The sequence below is a fragment of the Schistocerca gregaria genome, chromosome 1 (assembly GCF_023897955.1).
Source record: "Schistocerca gregaria isolate iqSchGreg1 chromosome 1, iqSchGreg1.2, whole genome shotgun sequence".
In the NCBI taxonomy this organism is placed as follows: Eukaryota; Metazoa; Arthropoda; class Insecta; order Orthoptera; family Acrididae; genus Schistocerca; species Schistocerca gregaria.
In genome coordinates, this window is record NC_064920.1 from 684,956,924 (window position 1) to 684,976,696 (window position 19,773).

The window sequence follows — 19,773 nt, forward strand, 5'->3', positions numbered from 1 at the left end:
CTGGTAGTGAATTCCTTTCCATCTACAGTTTTTAGGACAGTATGTAGGTAATTGTAGGTAGCACTCATTATGAAACTATCTTGCCTAAAGCAAGCTGATGATTTAATAACAATAAGTTTTATTTATAAACTCAGGCAGCCTATTATGAAAGAGATTCTCAAAGTTAATTGAAAAACTACTATGCTGTGCAACAGCCTGTAATTATTAACATTATCTGCTGCTCCCTTTTTGTGCAAAGGTGTGTCTGTTGCTCCCTTTTTGAGTGATGGGGTGACCGTGACACCCATTGGCAGATTTGGAAAAGTTCCTATTGTAAAGGAGTGATTAATTATATGCCTCAGAGATTCTATATTATAATGTATTATTCTTTTTATAATAGAGTGTGAAATGTCACCAAATCCACAATGCCAATATGAGCTCATCATCTGTGTGAGAATCATTGGTTCCGTTGGTAAGTCGGAGGGGGGGGGGGGGGGGGGGGGTGTTTCCATTTTCAGTTTGTTAACTGTTAAGAGTGTGAAAATAATTTAGTGTAAGAACATTTGTTAGTTTCCTAGAGTACACTTAGAAGAATATCTGCTACTCAGCTGCTATCAGATATTTGTCCATTTTCTAGCTTCAGACCGATACATTCTGTCATTGATTTTTCTGCAGACCTGATGATGGTCCATGTGTTCTGGGCCTTGTTTTTCTTTATTTACATCTTTATTCATCTCTCTTGATGCTTGATATCTTCTCCAACAGTGATGTCATCCACAGCAGTATAATTGTCAACAATTCATTGCAAGCCATCATGTATTTTATGTTTTAGAACTGATTTCTTTGCGGAAATGTGTGTTTAAAATGGATGGTAATGTGATAAATCCCATGAATGGTAAATTAGATACACAACCACCACACGCTGGAATAGAAGACTGCAAGTGTTTCATCAGTTTGTGAAAAATAATTTCCAAGATTGCAGTCAGTTCCAGGAAACACATATAAAGCAAGGTGTGTTGTCTGTGCTGAAAAAGCTAGATAGGGATTTTCGATTTCACATGGCAGCATAACTGATGTTGGACATCATTATGACAGGATTAACCTCAAATGCAGATGCTTAACATCAATACAATCTATGCTGGTGAAATACTTTACAAGGCAGACTCAGTTAAAGCAGACAAGGAATGTAGTAGATGCATGCAATTTCAACATTTCTTATTTTCAAGGTAATAATAGGACTGTTTAGAAAATTGTAGAAAGGCACTTTTAATAGTGCTTTATTTTTCATTTCAGATAGTTATGTCTGAGCTTATATTTGTATTTCACAGAATTAAACATCTTCTTAGCTGTGTCAGCACAGAGTGTAATGTGAAAATATCACCTTAGTTATTCCTGGATTTGACAATTGCAAATAAAATAATGTGTTGTGATATCAAGCATTAATCACTGGTGTTTTGGGACCAAATAGCATCAATAATTTAATGCCAAAGTTTAGGAGTTCCTGCCAAAGTTTAGGGGTTTCCGGTTTTTTTGGTGTGGGATTTGACACATCTGACATAGGTAATGAAAATCAAACAATGGAAAATCCAGGAAAGAAAGTAACAATATCATGAAAAGGAAAATTTCTACTCATCATATAGTGGACATGTTGAGTCACAGATACACACACCAAAAAGACTGTCACAAATGATGTTTAGCCAGTAAGGCCTTCATCAGAAATAGATGGCAGTTGCCTGAGACTGCAGTCATGTATGTGAGTTACATTTGCATGTGTGTGTGTGTGTGTGTGTGTGTGTGTTGTCTATTTTTGATGAAAGTCTTACTAGATGAAAGCTTTATTTATGACAGTCTTCATGTTGTGCCTACCTGAGACTCAGCATCTCCACTATATGGAGACTAGCAACTTTCCTTTTCATAATACAGGTAATGAAAAGTGTTATTCTATTTATGTACAGTAGTTTGATGTCCAAGCATGTCCCCCAGAATTCTAGATTTCTATGTAGGTTCTGGTGAACTTGCACCTGCAATGTCTGAGCAGATCTTAAAAAGGATCACAAAACATGAGTTGAATTTGTCCCAGGTTTAAAGTTTACTACATCTACATCTATACTCTGCAAATCACTATGAGGTTCATGGCAGAGGGTACACCCCAATGTACTTATTATTATGGTTTCTTCCTGCTCCATTCACACATGGAGCATGGGAAGAATGACTGTCTGAATGCCTCTGTGCTTGCAGTAATTATTCTAATATTGTCCTCAGGATTCCTATGTGAGTAACACTTGGGGGCAGGGGGGGGGGGGTGTAGTATACAACTGCAGTAATTGTTTAAAGCCAGTTCTGCATCCAGCATGTGGCACATCCCAGAACCAACACCACAGAGAAAGTGGTGGAGGCTTATTTTGTGCAGCCTTTGATCAAGGAAGATTAGCAGACTTAGGCAGGTGCTTGTATCCAGTTCCAATGCAGCAAAGTGGATCACCATGTGCATGCTCCAATGGGCCATTTCCCAATATCTACAGCACAATTTGGACATCTCCACATCGATTTTGTTGGGTCCCTCCTCCCTCCAATGGCTATAGGTACTTATTTACCCTTATTTACAGCAGAAGACCATTACACTTGATGGGTGGAGACAACCCAATCAAAAACATTTCCACAGAGTCTGTGGCACAGACATTCATTGAAACTTGGGTGGCATGCTTTGGGGAGGGGGGGTTATAAAAAATCTGACCAGGGATGCCAATGTCAGTTAGAGGTGGGACTCTGTCACCTCCAAAGGTCTGAGGCATTTTGCTCTGATTGTTGGCAGCATCATATTTAAAGAACCAGGGAAGCAGGGTGCTAGCCTTACTTGCCCCGAGTCCCATTGAGTTTTACCCCTAACGGTTGAGGGACTAATTGGTGGATTTGGTAGTCTTTGCCGTATGAGCACAAAGGTGACCACGACTCAGAATATGTCCGAGATGCCCAGCCTTATTCCGAAGTAACTGGTATCCCAACTGTCGGGACCACTTACTTGGCCACACATACCTTGCCCATGGTTCATGAACTAGGACATGACTACAGGAATCCACACCATGAACAAGATTGCAAAGTAATATTTCAGAGCTAGATCAGAAATGTAAGGACTATGGTATGAAGATTACCACCTCCAAATTGAATGCCAAATAGGAGGAACAAAGCTAGAACAGGTGGATGGTTTCAAGTATTTAGGATGCATATTCTCACAGGATGGCAACGTACTGAAAGAACTGGAAGCGAGGTGTAGCAAAGCTAATGCAGTGAGCACTCAGCTACGATCTACTCTCTTCTGCAAGAAGGAAGTCAGTACCAAGACTAAGTTATCTGTTCACCGTTCAATCTTTCGACCAACTTTGTTGTATGGGAGTGAAAGCTGGGTGGATTCAGGTTACCTTATCAACAAGGTTGAGGTTACGGATATGAAAGTAGCTAGGATGATTGCAGGTAATAGTAGATGGGAACAATGGCAGGAGGGTGTCCACAATGAGGAAATCAAAGAAAAACTGGGCATGAACTCTATAGATGTAGCAGTCAGGGCGAACAGGCTTAGATAATGGGGTCATGTTACACGCATGGGAGAAGCAAGGTTACCCAAGAGACTCATGGGTTCAGCAGTAGAGGGTAGGAGGAGTCAGGGCAGATGAAGGAGAAGGTACCTGGATTTGGTTAAGGATGATTTTGAAGTAATAGGCTTAACATCAGAAGAGGTACCAATGTCAGCACTGAATAGGGGATCATGAAGGAATTTTATAAGGGGGACTATGCTCCAGACTGAACACTGAAAGGCATAATCAGTCTTAAATGATGATGATGATGATGATGAGGGATGCCAATTCGAATCACCACTTTTCCAGGAATTGTCAAGATTATGTGAATTTCAGTGCAGTCAAACTACAAGCTACCACCTGGCAAGCAATGGCATGTTCATAAAGGGGCACAGCATCTTAAAGGTTGCACTGATATGTACCAAGAATATTCCTGCAAGCATGTATCACCACTGGTGCTTTTAGGTCTACATAATACATAACACACTAAAGACTGACACTGACTGCTTGTCAGTGGCATTGGTATACATAGTATCACTACATGTCCCAGTGTAATTTGTAACACTAGATCCACTCCCTGATGAAGTGTAGTTATCCAACCTGGTGCAACAGCTTTTGAAACACATTGCAGAACTTTGGGCTACTCTAGCATCACAGCATGGTATTCAGCCAATTTTAGTGCACAAGTCTCCCAAAAACTGTTCCTACATCAAGTTTTGCATGGAAATTGTATGCTCCCCACTATAGTCTCTATACGGTGGCCCATACCTTGTTTTATGACAAGACAAACACACACACACACACACACACACACACACACACACACACACACACACACACACACACACACACACACACACACACAATGGACATTCTTCTCCAGGGAAAGCCAACCAAGGTTTCCATCAAGTGAGTCAAACCCACTTGGGTGCTTCCGACATCTTCCAGCACTTCCCCAACATCCTCACACGCCCCTGTGACAGGAACTGTGACACTGGTGTCTCCAGTCAGCTGTGACATGCCTGGGCTTCATACCAAAGGACTGCAGGCATTGTCATAGTTATTCACCAGCCCAACTCGCATGTGCAGGCTGCGAGGTCAAATTTAAATCATGACATCCATGGGGCTCTACAGTTTGAGGGGGGAGGGGTGGGGAGGGTAGTGTCTTGTGGGAGTGATCCAATCAATAACTGACAGTGCACCATTTGCAGGGTATCTTTATAAAACTTCATTCTTTGATGATGGAAAATCCAGGATGGAATGTAACAATATTGTGAAAAGGAAAGTTGCTACTCACCATATAGCGGAGAAACTGAGTCGCACATAGGCACAACAAAAATAGTCTCACAAATAAAGCTTTCGTCCAGCAAGATTTTTGTCAAAAATAGATGGCAGGCACACACACTGCTGTCTATTTTTGATTAAGGTCTTAATGGCTGAAAGCATTATTTGTAACATTGTTTGATGGTGTTTTCAGTTGACATTTGCTCATGATTCACATATGCTTTTGTATTGATTGGACTAATATAGTCAATTTTTGCTTTACAATATGTGTGTACATATTTTTATGTTGTAGGAGTGGTCCTACACATACAATATGCATAATGGTGTACTAACAGTGAAAACTTCAGACTTGGATACTGATAATTACTCTGGGAAAACCTTAAATTATAATGGTGTCAATACATGCTCAATTCTGTGGATACTTAAATTTCCATTTGAAATTTTGATTTGGTGTTTTAAAGATCATTGTTTGAAGCATCCAAATAATTTCAGAGAGCACCTTTACAAATAATATAGAAAAGCACAGTACAATAACAGTACTTTGCAAAGAATAGGGTATGCAAGAAAACATTTTTTATAGGAATTATCAAATGGCACATATTAGTAACTACTATGAAATGAACTGTTTAAGTTTTAAAAAGAGCAAAATACATAATTTCCAATCATTTTTGGTACATTTTGTACATATTACATTAAAGTTAACGTGCTTATTCAGGAACTCATATGTTGGAAATATCATGTCAGACACTGTCAATGTAATTTTTAAATACTTTTATTATAGCAAACTACATGTACATATTCAAAGACAGTTTTACACAGATCTTGTTTTCATGGTTAGTCACTTCAATTTGATAAATATATTATGTATTGGCACTATCAAAACTATAAAGATTGTAATACAGATGAAATTTTCCATTCAAAAGACTGCATCATCTATCATACATCAGATCTGTTAATTATAGTCTCATTGTCAATATAAAACTTGTGAAGTAATTAATACACAATCAGTTAAAACACTACCACACAAAAAGAGAATGCAGTTACTGTTAGTACTACTTGTCATTTTCAAACATATTTTTTTTAATATTGCAATACAAAATGACATACATCAATGATCTATTGGTACAGTTATGATACTTCCTGTCCAGTAACGTTATACAGTTAAAGACTCATCATGTGCACCAGTACTGTATGTGCCTAAGTACTGTCCACAATTTAGTACAATGGTGTCCTATTAATGTAAATCATCAACATCAGTAAAACTAAATAGTACTCAGTTTTTAAAAATATCACAGACATTTCAGATATTCCTCACTCGAGTATTCAAATATGTGGCAGAAAAAGTACAGGTCATAGATTGCATAATGTTGAGATATACTGATAATTATATTTCAAGAAATTAATAGAAATACAAGTTATGTGCACATTTGTTATGAGGCTAGATTACAGTATTCACTTGACTTTTGGTCTAGAATGTCTCTGTGCTTCTGACGGATATGGCTTCGTAATGTGTCAATGCGACTATATGATGCAGAACAATAAGGACAAAGTGATCTTTGAATTCCATGACTGTGATAGTGATGCCATCGATTTGTAACTTCCTTCCCACAGAGTTGACATTTCCACAGATTAAAGTGATTTGGGACAGCTTCATATATACTGTGATACAAGGGAAGCTGATGACCTGCATGTGGAAAGAGAGACATTTACATATGTCAGAATTTTTTGTGATGAACTATCGTCTAAAGCATGAAAAAATAACTATTTTACAAAAATTTAATAAGACACCAGCAGTCAATTACAGTTTGTTATTAATGTAAGGAGTTGCATCACAAACTTTTCTGTACAAATCATAATATACAAACACAATTATTGTTTTGAAACTAACAGCCTTATGCAGAAATATGATAGCTTAAGAAATATCTAACAGATCTTATTACTCTTTATTTTTCATCACATGATGAATGTTGTATATTTCTCAGTTCAAAGTAACTATGTTTTCCTTTAATAGTTATGCATATATGTATATATGTGTGCCTACTGCAAAATAATATAAGTGTTTAAATTGCAAGTTACTCTGTAACTGTAAACTGGAAATATACACTGATGTGTCCAATATTCCACTCAACAGTGATCAAAGAGTGAATAAATAAATAAAAATATATGCATTGTTATCTCAATGATCAATTATGTAAATAACAGTGTTATGATAATGGCAGTTCCAGGAGGGAAATAACATGCAAAAAAGTTATAGGCAACAGACAGTTCATCCTTCACGAAAAAAGAACAGTTCAGGGATAAATGTAAAAACAAGATAATTAGCAGTTTTAAGATCTCTCTCTCTCTCTCCCTCTCTCTCATTCTGTGTGTGTGTTTTTGCACATTAAGTCAAGGAAATAAAAAGAATAAAAATTTGAAAACTAATGATTATTTTATCTTTGTGTATGTTGATTCACCACCAAAGTTTCACCTGCAGGTGAGTGAATGCCCGTGCCAACTATGCACATCACACGTGGGATAGTTGGAGAACTATTACGTTTGAAATCCAGATGAAAGAGGTATATCAATAATAAGAGAAAACAATAAGTATACTTAGCCATTAACGTTGTACGGTTCTTGCAATTACATCTGATCCACAATTTATCTGTGGTGTTGAAATGAGACTAACTAGTTATGGATAGCAATGACAGTACTGAAAATTATTGTAACGTGTCATGAGTCTGAATTTTTAACATTGTCACATATACTGCCAATATTTGTGCTTGGATCCATGTAATGAATTTGCTTACATGGCACTCTTTTTACATTTTTCTGTTTTCCTCCACATCCTCTCTCTCCTCCCCCCCCCCCCTCTCTCTCTGTCATCACTGCCATGTAAAAACAAATTCACATGATACCATCATTGTTTATGAACAACATGCTACAACAATGCTGCTTTCAGACATAACTCTTGCTCATTCTTACTGCTGTACTATAGATTCACAAACCAAATAGCCAGTGTGTTAGGAAGAGAAGGATCTTATAGTCACAGGTGGTGGAATTTTTGGTGTATCACATGTCTGTATTGTCAACTGAGCACTGATTGGTGTGATAGTTGACTCTATAATGGGCAAAGATGCATAATGTTGTTCATTTGACCATAATCAGATCATTAACCCCTGATGGGTGGAACACACTATTTGCAAGGTTGTGCTGAACCTGGGCAACCATGGAAAATCACAGTAAGGCAGTGCAGTGGGTAACTTGATTCAATGAAAACTGATGATGTCAGAGTCAAATTTTGTGAACTACAATATTTCAGTGACATTGTTGAATAACATGGATTGTAACAGCACACAGAAGGCCAACAACACATCCAATAATTCTTTCAGTGCTTGACAACAATTAGTGGACTACCATAATATTCTAAAATATTTCTTCACTATGCAATACAGAAATCATTGCATCATACACCATCATTCACCTCTAAAGGATACTGATTTCAACACACACGGCCCGTGTTGCTTGTCCTGGGCTGGAAGGTACATGGGGAGGCTTATCTGGCTCACCTGACTATGCAGTTGGCCACAACCTGCCAGGTTAGTCTGTCCTGGTTAATGTGCCCTGCCAGCCTGTTGCTTCCCCCACTCACAGGCTGCATGATTTGGTTACTAACCAGGTCAGCCTATTGCTTCTGCTGTGTTAGATTCTGTGTCCATCTGTGAATCCATATCTTTATTCTCTTCTGTCGCTATTTCAGTTAACTATGTAGGAGCAGTTGTAATGTGTTCATGTGCCATAGAATTATAGGCATAGGTTTTGTTGGCATCTCAGTTTTAGCCTGTCAGTGTATACTGTTTGTGGGAAAAATAATTTGCAGCTTATCAGAGATGTTTACTGAAGATTCATTAAATTATTTATTTTTAGATAAAGCTACACATTACATGAAAACTGAGCATATAAACAGTAATGATGTACTACCCAATCAATCGACAATTTCAGAAAATTTTTCTGAGGCAGTTGAAAAAATCAAAATGATATGCAGTAAGAAATCAAAGCTCACTTAGCAACAACTGAATGTGATTTTGTAGTGGCTTTACGACCTAGTAAATATACCAGATGTGAATAGGTTACCACTGTTGGTTACTATATTAGCTCCAAAATGCTTATGAAATTGTAGGTTTACTATTCAGCACAGCTGTCTTCTAAAGATGATAATTCTGGTCCCAATAACGCAAGAGAAATTTTGTTCGAATTAAAATGTAATGAAATTTTTGTCACCAATTTAAAGGATACACTATTTGTAACAGACCAATCGCTAATATCAAGGAAGTACTTTTGTCTTTTGAACAGTTCCCCTGTATGTTTCATTCAATTGCAACTGTGCTATGACATGTTAGATGAAGACAAATTTCTCAAAGAATGAGTGCCATAGTTACTTAAATTAATAACCATTTCAAAGACCATTTTAATAAATTAAAAAAACTTGCTTGACTAACCTCCTAAAGGTATAGGTAAAGCTCATGATAAATTTACAATGGAATACTGTTGATAGCAAGATACAGTGAATGGTAAATACTATTGATGAGATCGGTGTTATATTAACTGATGAGATCAGTGTCATATAAATGGAAAGGAAACAAATACTTTGATTAAAAGGCTGGAACGGGGAGCTTGCTATTGCCTAGATTTATTTTGTCTTGCAATTTTCAGATGTTACTTAAGACTTTCGCATAAAAAGCTGCAAATTTTTCATTTTGTTTGTATTTAGGAGTTTGCTCTGTTGTAGGAATTACACAATCAATATAATCAGAACCAAACATCTCAGTAGGTACTCCAACTGATTTCTTATTAACAAGCATTTATTGGTACCAAAGAATAATGTTATTATAATCTTATTTTACATTTTAGACAGATATCAAAACTCTTAAATAAAGAGCAGAATCATTAGCGAAAAAGAAAATGGAGAATTGTGACAAACATCTTGTTGCAGCATTTTTATGCTCAGAAATTATTAATTTCAAGAATCTGAAACCAGAAGACAGAGAGAAAATGGACAGTACCGTACACAAATTGTCCAATCTATTACAGGAAGGTAGATTTTTTTCCACTCCAATGACATCAAAGTTTAAGTACCAGACCTTAAGATATAAATACTGTGATTGCCAAGGTGAATAATGATCAATAATCAGTAGTAAGGTGGATGCAAAACTTAGGAATTAAATTAAATTTTAAAAAGTTAAAAATAATTTTAATATCCAATCAGAAATTAGTGAATTCTGGGTTCTGTGAACATTTGTCCCTCATTCTTGTCAATGGTATTCCAATACTATATCAGAAAACAGTGAAGAACATGGATGTAATTCTAGATTTGGTAGAAGCTGAGTGGAATGTGCTGGTTACTAAAGGCAAGGTTCTGGGATAGCATAATTGTATCACACACAGTTTAATCGATGAGTAAGTTTAACAATATTGTTGGTCTTTTGTTATGTTAGATGACAGTTATGCACCCACAGATGATAATTGTTTGACAGTAGTGCTTGATATTATTTACACACTTGATATGATCTAATTTAATAAAGAACACACATTGTTACCGAAAACTGAGATTTTCTGCATACGGAATATAGTTTGATAAACAAAAATTTACAAAATCAATAATACAAAAAATACTGCATACAGCTCATTTGAGGTGCAATAAAATGTGCAAACATTACGAAGCTTTGAAAAGGAACAGTCCAAATCAATGTATTAGTCCAACAAGCCAGAACAAGGAAGATTACATTTCAGAGTTAGCTCAATTACCGACATATGAGGATAACAGTAATCCACTGTGGGCACTGAATGAGGCTGCCATGAACAGTTATTTACAGTTATGTACCTTTATTGAGAGTATGACATTTTGAATAATCAGGACAAGCTGTGTCATGCTTCATAAGACCTTTTTTTTTCCCGTGTTCTCATATGCTGATGATATTGAAGCTCAGGAAGTTTGGAAACTGATATGGGGAGACAGTGAGCAACTTAGCCAAATATGCTAGCAAAGTTGACCTCAAATACATGCTGTGAAGATGGAATCGAATGCGCTATACAGGGGAAACAATGCGAAGATCTCCACTGCAAGTTAAAGATTTGAGTTTGGCCAAGGTAAAAAACTTTAAGAACTTGGTTTAAAAAGCACTACAGTTTAATTCTGGAAATAAAACAACAGATTATAAATGCATCCAAAACAGTTTTCAGTGCGTTACAGATAATGAAATCATCCATGACCACCAGCCAAACCAATCTTAATGCTTATAACCAATAATAGTTCCAGTGACAATGTGCAGAACAGAGACGTTGTGTACCAGAACAGCAGATGACAAGAAATTGTTAGGATTTGAATGAAAAATCTTGAGGAAGGTCATTCATTCATTCTCATATTGCTTTCTGTAAACCCTATCATGAAGTAGATACAGGCTTCAGGGGTGTTGAACGAGTCCAGTTACACATTAACAGGCAAATGCAGTCGCTACTGGCTGCTTGAGTAAGGTACACTGACTATAGATGATGCTTAGTTCAAGACTACTCTGACTTATAATTATAGTAATTATTTCTACAATACTTAACATATTTGTTATAGGAGACAAACTTCTACAAAGATAAAAACCAGTGCTCCTTCTACTACACTACTCAGTAGGCTTTTATAAAATAATCCAAATGAAGCATTTACAGAATTTTTCACAGGTTTCTAATAGTTGTCCATATACAGTCAAAGTCTAGATCTCTCTATGATGTATATAGTACTTCTTTACAACAGTTTTTAAATAGTTGGGTACATTCGATTTCCGCCTAATCTCTACTGGTAACCCCCGTAATAAACCTTTCCGCCACAGAATCATATTCCATTCCGAACCACAGCAATGAACGCATAGATGACACAAAAATAACTTTTGCTGCTGGCACTGTGATCTTGTACAACAGAGTTAACCCTCAAGTCATGCTTGTTAATAACCACAAACACCATTAGAGAGTGTATGTGTCACCTTAGTTGCAATGTCCCAGAAAATTAGTAGTCCAGTCTCCAGGTCAACACAGTGAGAGAGATTTCTAAGTGTCTAAGTGTAAAGCAAGCAGAACTGATTTTTTTTTCTTTTTTTTTTAAAAAAAAAACTATCCATAAACTGGTTCCATTTCAATTTATTATCCATCTGAATGCCTAGAAACTTCACATTTTGTGCCTCATCCAGTTATGCCCATTGATCTCTATTGATAGGACAGAACCTCTAAATAATTTAGGAGTAAAGAAGACCATTCACCAAATAACAGAAGCATTAAGACATCACAGGTACGGTAATATTACTTGTATATTTTGTAAATATTGAATTTTATTTGTCACTTAGTATTATGTATTGTTTACTATTTATTTATTTAACACTAGAGTGCCCACAGGGAACATATGTTTTCATTCAAAGGAATTGTTTAAGTACTGTTTCGAACTGTAAGTAAATAACCTTTTTTAATTTCTTGTCCTTCAGACTAACCATTAAGAGATTTTGTCCTTCATTTGTGATTTGGTCAAAATCTCTGGGGGGAGGGGGGAATTATAATATTACAATAACATCAATGGCCAGTGGCAGATGACATCATAGAGGCTCTCTGAAATAATGCAAAGGTACTATTAGCATATGTTGGTTATTTTCACAGGAAATCAGTGTGCTTACATAGTGTCGATGTGCGATATGTCTTACAAGAATTTTCCGTAGAATTAAAATACAGCTCAAGAACAATGACAGTTAGCCATAGAAAATACTTTTAGAATGCCAGAATGTGGGAGAGTTGTGGAAGTCTTTGTTATTTAGGATAGGCTACTTTGTGTGTCAGAATATGGTGGAAGCAGTGCAAGTGATGACAAGCCAAGACACATGTTGCTTGGCATCTTTACCACTGTGGCAGTGCTGGAGTGTGGATTTGACCACTTAACTAGAATAAAGCAACATATTTTAAACAGTAATTTTTTTTATTTGGCCCAACCACCTGGGATAAATGAACCAATGTCATTTAACGCTAGTAGTGGCAAGATGCTAAGCGAAATCAACACTAGAGAGAGCCAATAAATTAACAGAAAATAAGGACAATTTTTTTGTAGTGAAATGGGCTGTTTAGCATTACAGCATCATCCAGTTATGCCCATTGATCTCTATTCATTGTACCTCTAAATGATTTAGGAGTAAAGAAGGCCACTCACCAAATAACAGAAGTATTAAGACATCACAGACACACAAAAAAGAATGGAAACTTTGTTAGTTTTTGGTTGAATTTTGATAAGCTAGAGGGCGTGCACACACACACACACACACACACACACACACACACACACACACACACACACACACACATTGCTACAACTACTGTCTGGCAAGGGAATGGGGGTGAGGGGTTTTCTTAGGTGGTGAGAGATGGGCAGAGGGTGAAAGATGTGGGAAGTGGGAGAAGGGGTTGGGAAGGGATAGCTACCAACTTGGAGAGAGTCAGAAAGTGCATAAGAGGAATGGGGTAGGAAGGGGCAGTGAGTGCATGGAAACTGCATCTGTTGAGTTTGTGTGGCACATCATGACAATGACATGGAGACACGGATGGGGAGGGGGTGACGATGGAAGAAAGGGAGACTTATGGGTACAGGGAATGAGTGAAATGGGTTGGTGGAGACAGAGGCCAGGAGGGTTACAGGAACAAAGGATGTGTTGCAAGAATAACTCCCAGCTGCATAATTCAGAAAAGATGGTGCTAGGGAGTAAGATACAGCTAGTATGGTCTGTGAAGCAGCTACCAAACTTCAGGTTGTTGTGCAAACCAAGAACACGTGTGGAAACACAATTTAAGTTCAAGGAGAAGAAATAAGAATTTTAAGATGTGCTGAAGACAATGTCAGAAACAGCAACCACTAATTTGTAGCATACAAAAAAAAAAAAAATGCCAGCCAAAGCTTTCATAAACTGAAGTAAATAATTTTGGAGTTACTGTATGTTGTTTGATGATTTTTATGAGTAGCAGGAAAAATATGTTGGTAGTCCAAATTTAGCAGAAACTTGAGATTTTTCACACAATATGCTTTCATTAAATTTAGTCATCTTTTTTTATTTTTTTAATACTGCTCAGTAATTTTGGTAAAAACAAATGCTATGCAAAATTTAATAGTATTTGTGCAAAATCACCCACTTCCTGGTTTTGGCTTACACTTCTGAAATTCTAATGAGTTGTAGGGTCTAGAATTTAATGATATGGTGTACGTTCTGCCTATTGTAACATAAATATTGCAGCCACAACCTACAGTTGAATGATATTTCCATGACACGCTAGTATTGATAGCATGTCCTTCAAAATTTATGTTTGTTTTATTTTGCGAAATAGGGTACTTTTTACTGGACTTTACTCAGGGAAAGATCCTTCTATGCTAGGAGAAAATTAGTAGGGCACTGCAAAGTCCCAAGTTTAATAATCAAAATGTTTGAGGTCACTACAGGCAGCTGCAGGTAAGCTGTTAAGAACATGAGCTAGGTGCAGAAGCTGACACAGCCTTCATGACTTCCTGCACTCTGTTTCAGATATGCAAAACTTTGAAATTTTACACTGGGAGCAGTACGAAACTTTGAATTTTGAACAATGAAATGAAGTGCTAGTTACAGCAGATACACAAGAGTTTGGACAGAAACTACTATTTATCTCTGGATTGATGGTAAACATGCTACGGTGCACTGATTTTCTAGTCAAGCTGTAATGCCAACAAAATGTAAAAGGATATCACAAGTTGTTAAATACAAATGGGAAGGAAAGTAGATGAGGAGGAAAGGAGAAATTTGGCCATAAGGAGCACCAACTTGTCAGACCTAAGTGTAGACGATGATACCTTTGGTAACAACATACCTTATTCAAAAAGAAGCAAACAATAAAAGGAGTGCAGGGAGAAATATGCTACATTGTGGGAAAGCTAGACAGGATGAGCTTTGCATCAATTTTGCTATTACATAGCGGAGTCTTTTCCAAAGGGCCAGGACTGATGAGAGAATTTGAATGTCTACTGAAATTAAAATCTCAAAAACAGTTTTCCATACAGCAATATCTGCTCTTTTCTTAAAAGAAAACATTGGAAGTGTTGATACATGTTGCATGGTTACTGCTATTGGTAATTTAAAAATGAAGAAACTGTTTTACTTTCCAATGTGCTATGGAATAATTCTCTGGGGTGATTCAGGTTACAGGAATAGTAATTTATTAATAGAGAAATGTATTGTACGAATTATATCTGGTATTAATTCTAGGACATTGTCCAGAAACTTCTTCAAAAACCTGGGTACTTTCACAACTACGTGATAATGCACATATTTCTTAATGTCCTCTGTGTTTACCAATATTTCGTTTTTTGCAAAAAAGTATTAAAAATATGAATATAATACTTGAACTATAATAACTTCCACAAAGACTTCAAAGGGTTAACTTTAGTACAGGAAGTAGTCACTTAAAGTGGAACACATGTCTTCAACAATCTATCAAGTCACATTAAAAGTCATGAACATAATGTGGTGGAGTTTAATACTGAATTAGGGAACTTCCTGATGGATGACTCCTTGTACTTCACTGAAGAGTATCTCCACACATACTCTTAATTTTAACATTTTACTTTAGTTTATTATCATAATTCACAATTAGAAAATGGCTTTGACTTCCATCCTCATACCAGAGAGATCACTCTCTGTGGGAGCCATGGAATATAATGAATGTATTGTAATTTTATACATTGAGTACGATACTGAATGTAATACCACCTCTTTTAACAATCAAACAATGTTAAACTTGAATTAGTTTCTTACATTAGATTCTAATTTTGAAAATACAACAAAATTTTCATAGTGATATTTTCATTTATTTCACACTACTATTTTCTTCATACAATAAGGTATTGTTGTGAATATAAATGTGTGGTGGGGTAACATCTCGGAGTCTGTAAATAAGGATCGCTGCCCCGCAAGGCAGTGGGAATTAGTATGCTCTGTATGCTCATAATACTTCCACATGTTTTTATATGTGCTTACTGATAAATAGTGTGGAAGACATATCTCTATGCTAAGTCAGTATACTGCTGTATGTGTTCATTGCACATTTTTGACATCTTCGGAAATGCCATTTTTAACTGTGTTACGATGATTTGAAAATGGGTGTCAGCCCAAAACTAGTCAGAAAGTGAATAAAAAGTAAAAATTTGCAACTTTGGACTGGTTTTTTGTTCTACTGATTAACGTAAGTTGCTGACCAAGCTACTCCAGCATACTAGAAGTTCATGAATATGAAATTGCCGAGACACTACTGCTACAATGACTAACACACACGCCTGAGCAGCAGCTACATCTCTTCATCACTGAGACTACCTTGGGCAACAGCATGCCATATTCACTCTGACACTGCTTGCGAGTTCTAATTGACCCAACGCTCCTACCTAATCATGTGTTGTGGACACTTTAGCTCCTAAAAAGGCCAGAGAACATCCAAAAAGCAATTTTAGTATGTGAGGAGGCACCATTGGAGTTTAAACTTTAGCTCGCTGACAGAATGCAGGGACCATCACAACACCACATTGTAATCAACAGTCAACAGTGTTACACTGCAGTCTACACTCAGTATGCCTACACCAAAGCCAATTTTGTTTGATCCTTGTCAAGCTGCCCCATATTTCACACAGCTGAAAACTGTCCGATCATGGCTAGACTGACTTGAACCATGCTGTGCCACCTGCCTCTACCATCCTAAGTCCCTTTCATGGCTCCAGTGGACAACAGTCATCTACCAAGACAGCCCAGGTTGTCACCCTCCCAGCTGGCCACTGCCCTGACTCTGTGTATAAACAAAAGCCGTGCCAATCAAGTGTATTGCCTGCTTCTGTACCCAACACACAATAATGCTACTGCAGTTTGTGACATGATGTAGGTGCACAAGGCTACTTTTCATTAATGAGACACCTCTGCACACCACAACAAAACAGCACCGACAGAGTGTTTTAATGGGCAGTTGGTCCACAACTATTTGTCCACTTACACCAGGGCCAATTTGAGCACTCAACCAACTGCTCTCGCACCTACTACATTGTCACCATCAATACTGGAACTGCGCACTACCAATGCCTCTGTAATCACAGTTTCTGGAACTCCACACATCACACTCGACCTTGGCACAGATACACAAATACCTTGGAGATTCCTAGTGGCGGTGATGTTGAACCAGTCCTGGGATCTGACTTCCTCTGGCACTACCAATTACTACCAAATTTAAATCTCATGCCCCTATTACAACTGGATGACCAGCAGTTGGTCTGCGGTGTGGTCAGTGATACACTACCTGCTGGCACTGCAATTACTTTGGTCATGCTGCCATCACTCAACACACCATTTGTCCTGAAACTACAAACTGAAGCACTTCCAACCTGCTGAGCTTAAAGGCAGCCAAATTTTCACCACTACACTATGACAATGAGGTCATGTGCTTCACTAATGAACAACTACAGAGACAAATTGTGGACGCCACAGCATCACTACGTGCAGCTCAACAGCATCTTGATGAGATTTATCATCTCAATACTGATTACTAGCATCTGCCGATACTACAGACACTTCTCAGGATGGTGAAGCATTACAACCTTCACTCAAGTACACTCCTGAGACAGTGCTGTGTGACGCTAACAGTGACGGCAAATCACGTCATGCCTCACTTCCTGAACTCGCTCCATGCTCCCCCATTATGCTTCCTGGATTTGTTCCATGCTCTGCCATTAGATCACACACAAGTTGTACCATGTGGGATGGTGCAGTCCTCCACATTACAACCAAACCAGGTCCCCTGCCCTTCATCACCCACGTTGTCCGGCTTCCCACAAACTTAAAGCAGCAAAAGCTGTGTCGGATGAGATTTTGCAAGCTGGCATAGTCAGGACATCAGATAGTGCTTGGGCCTCCCCAATTAAACTAGTTCCTAAAACAAATAGTACTTGGCACCTATGCAGTGACTACCATTACCTCAATGCCTCTATAATAATTGATGGCTACCCCATTCTGAACTTGCTTGATTTTTCCCAAATCTTGACCTGGTGAAAAAAACATTTTAGTGTTGTCGATTGAAAAACAGCATATCTGCAAATCCCAATTGCAGATGAACACACATAAAAAAAACTGTTTAACTGTTTCAGTCATGCCATGCAGTCTCTTCAGGTTCCTCTACATGCGGTATGGACTAAAAAACATGGCACAGACATGGCAAAGGTTTATTGGTAGTGTACTGTTGAATTTGCTTTTTTTGTTATGACTATCTAGATGACATCGTAATCTTTTCAGAAAATGAACTAGACCACCTGCATATCATCCTTAATAAGCCAGCCTATCATGGGGCTGTGATAAACAGTGACATGCGCCAACTTCTGCAACCCCATGTGACTTCTGTCAGACACCCTGTTGATGCATCCGAGGTGTGTTCTACTCCTGAGAAAACTGACTAGATACGCCTCCTCCCACTTCCCAACAACTACCTAGAGCTGTGTAGGTCTTTGGGGATCATAAATTTCTACAGGAATCAATTGTCATACACGGCTGAGACTTTGCTACCACTCCCTTAAGCACTGCATGACAAGAATACATCTGGTAAAAGACACCTAAATTGGGCACTGCCAATGCAGGTGGCCTTTGAAAAAATAAAAGAACACCTGTTGCCCACCATGACCCTCACCTACACATCACCAGAATCACATCTAATTATTGTATCTGATGCTAGTGACCTTATGATCATGACTGCTTTACAGCAAGAGATCAGTGGAATCACTGAGCTGCTCATGTTTTTCTTATGCAAACTTACTGACACTCACAAAAAATGGTCTACATTTGACTGTGAATTACTAGCCATATATGAAGCAGTCTGTCGCTTTTAAGATGACTCTGAAGGGTCAAGCGTTACCACACATAGAGACCAATGCCCACTGGCAGATGCATTCCACAACCCTTCAGCGGATTCTGCACCCAAGAGATTCCTCCACCAAGATTTCATACCACAGCTCACTACCAACTTGCGATATGTTAAATGTATTGATAATATTGTAGTGGACTGTCTTTGCCATATCGCAGCTACCTCTGCACAGTTGGACTTCGATAGAATCACTGATGCAGAAGTGACAGATGATGATCTCAATAGTTTGTTTAACAAACCAGACAGCAGACCCCAATTGCTACACACTACCTGACATGACCAAACAAGTTTGGTGTGATGTGTCAGACAGGCGGATCCAACCAGTTGTCCCAGAGCCATATTGCAGAACAATATTTGACTTTCTCCTCAACCTTGCACATCCAGCTGTGTGCCCTGCTGTATGCCTCATCACGGAATTGTTTGTGTGGCCTAATATTAAAGAGGACTGTGCCACATGGACAAGGACTTGCATTCCACGCCGAGAGGCAAAAACTGGCCGCCACACAAAGACCCCATTGGCTATATTCCTGATTCCAAATGAGCAGTTCCAGCACATCCACATTGACATCACAGGGCCACTCCCAGAACTGCATGGCTACCATTACATTCTATGAGTGATAGATCATGTGACACAATGGGTGGAGGCCACACCCATTTCCGGCATATCGGCAGAGACAGTAGCAAAACCTTTTGTCAACAGTTGGAGTGCAGATTCAGCTCCCTGGCCTCCTTAACAGTACACCAGGATCAGCAGTTCCAATCCCAACAGTTCAATGACTTATGCCCCCATGCGGATGCCATCAGAACCATGCAACTGCCTACTACCCCAATCCAATGGCCTTGTGTACAGTGTCATCGGACAATGGAAGCTGCTCTTATGTGCCACTCAGAATCATGGGTGGAGGCTCCTTCCATTGGTTCTCCTGGTCATTCAGGTAGCACATAAAAATAACCTTGACATGTCACTTGTCAAAATACTATACGG

The 19,773-nt window shown here is 38.2% G+C and overlaps 1 protein-coding gene across 2 annotated transcripts in view; it reads right to left on the reverse strand.

Moving 5' to 3' along the window:
• The window catches only part of LOC126364371 (protein tramtrack, beta isoform-like), a 434,570-nt gene that overhangs the window by 69,019 nt on the left and 345,778 nt on the right, over positions 1-19,773 (reverse strand). Inside the window, exon 6 of one of the 2 annotated variants that reach the window (XM_050008052.1) lies at positions 5,589-6,516. The exons of the other annotated variant lie outside the window; for it this stretch is intronic. Coding sequence (XP_049864009.1) covers positions 6,483-6,516 — 34 coding nt within the window. The 3' untranslated portion in view covers positions 5,589-6,482. Of the gene's footprint in view, positions 1-5,588; positions 6,517-19,773 lie in introns of those variants that run through there. 2 annotated transcript variants of the gene reach the window in all.